General features: G+C 41.1%; 1 protein-coding gene across 1 annotated transcript; it reads left to right on the top strand.

Annotated features, from left to right (window-relative positions):
• The first annotated feature begins 274 nt into the window (after positions 1–274).
• LOC143110317 (uncharacterized) lies at positions 275–1,618 on the top strand. The gene is made up of 3 exons (XM_076273198.1): positions 275–652; positions 725–1,274; positions 1,359–1,618. The coding sequence occupies exons 1-3, from the start codon at positions 275–277 to the stop codon at positions 1,616–1,618; spliced, it is 1,188 nt and encodes a 395-aa protein (XP_076129313.1).
• Positions 1,619–1,844: the final 226 nt, after the last annotated feature.

The following is a 1,844-nucleotide window of genomic DNA, read 5'->3' as shown; positions in this document are numbered from 1 at the left end:
CGTGTGTGCTACTTAATCCTTCAATTGATGACAAGTTTGACTGGATTTGGACTACAAAAGAGATCTGGAATCTGAAATGTCTGGATTTACTGAACCAACACTGCTGCCTGTGCCAATGAAAGAGGAGGTAAAAGAAGAAGAGTTTGATGATTTCATTCAAGAGTATCTGTCTGCGTGTCAGAGAGAAAATGAAAACCCCGGACTGCATCATGACTCTCAGACTGAGACACACACATCACAAATCTTCAACTGCAAAGAAGAAAATTCTCCACTGATGGAAATTAAACAGGAGGAAGAATCTGATTTAAAAGAATATGGCCACTACCAGATAAACAGAGAAGAAAAGCCACATCAGTGTGCTACATGTGGGAAGAGTTTCAGGACTAAGTCAGAGGTCACCGTCCATCAGCACACACATACAGGACAAAAACAACATGTGTGCTCTGACTGTGGAAAGTCATTTAGTCGAACATATAGTCTCAAGGAACACCAGAAGATTCACACAGGAGAAAAGCCACATCATTGTAATACATGCGGGAAGAGTTTCAGGACTAAATCAGACATCACTAGTCATCAGCGGACACATACAGGAGAAAAAACACATATGTGCTCTGACTGTGGAAAGTCATTTAGTCAATCATATAATCTCAAGGTACACCAGAGGATCCACACAGGACAAAAAACATATCATTGTACTACATGTAGGAAGAGTTTCAGGACTAAGTATGAGGTCACCAGTCATCAGCGCACACATACAGGAGAAAAAACACACCAGTGTACTACATGCGGGAAGGGTTTTAGGAGTAAGTCAAAGGTCACCATCCATCAGCGCACACATACAGGAGAAAAACCACATATGTGCTCTGACTGTGGAAAGTCATTTAGTCAAACATCTAGTCTCAAGAAACACAAAAAGATTCACACAGGAGAAAAGCCACATCATTGTACTACATGTGGGAAGAGTTTCAGGACTAAATCAGACATCACTAGTCATCAGCGGACACATACAGGAGAGAAACCACATAAGTGCTCTGACTGTGGAAAGTCATTTAGTCAAACATCTAGTCTCAAGGAACACCAGAGGATCCACACAGGAGAAAAGCCACATCATTGTACTACATGCGGGAAGAGTTTCAGGACTAAGTCAGCTTTCACCTATCATCAGCACACACATACAGGAGAAAAACCACATATGTGCTCTGACTGTGGAAAGTCATTTAGTCAATCATATAATCTCAAGGTACACCAGAGGATCCACACAGGACAAAAAACATATCATTGTACTACATGTAGGAAGAGTTTCAGGACTAAGTATGACGTCACCAGTCATCAGCGCACACATACAGGATAAAAAACACACCAGTGTACTACATGCGGGAAGAGTTTCAGGAGTAAGTCAGAGGTCACCATCCATCAGCGCACACATACAGGAGAAAAACCACATATGTGCTCTGACTGTGGAAAGTCATTTAGTCAAACATCTAGTCTCAAGAAACACCAGAAGATTCACACAGGAGAAAATCCACATCATTGTACTACATGCGGGAAGAGTTTCAGGACTAAATCAGACATCACTAGTCATCAGCGCACACATACAGGAGAAAAGCCCCATCCTTAGTTCTCAATGTAGAAAGCCGTTTAGTCTTATGTCAGGATATCTGCTGTACACCAGAAGATCCACACAGGAGATATATTATATCACTTACCTACAGGGGTCTCCAACATGTAGCTCATGAGCTACCAGTAGCTCACAACCTTTTTCAGACTAGCTCTAACTTTCAAAGAAAGTTTTCATATATTTTAAATAATGCACTCACTTGGTAAATCAGAAAATAAATACAAGA

Source organism: Alosa pseudoharengus, unplaced genomic scaffold, assembly GCF_046254945.1.
Source record: "Alosa pseudoharengus isolate Yale_2024_CS ecotype anadromous, Long Island Sound unplaced genomic scaffold, YU_APseudo_1.1 YU_APseudo_1.1_scf_7, whole genome shotgun sequence".
NCBI classification, from domain to species: Eukaryota; Metazoa; Chordata; class Actinopteri; order Clupeiformes; family Clupeidae; genus Alosa; species Alosa pseudoharengus.
This window is presented reverse-complemented; position numbering and strand designations above follow the sequence as displayed.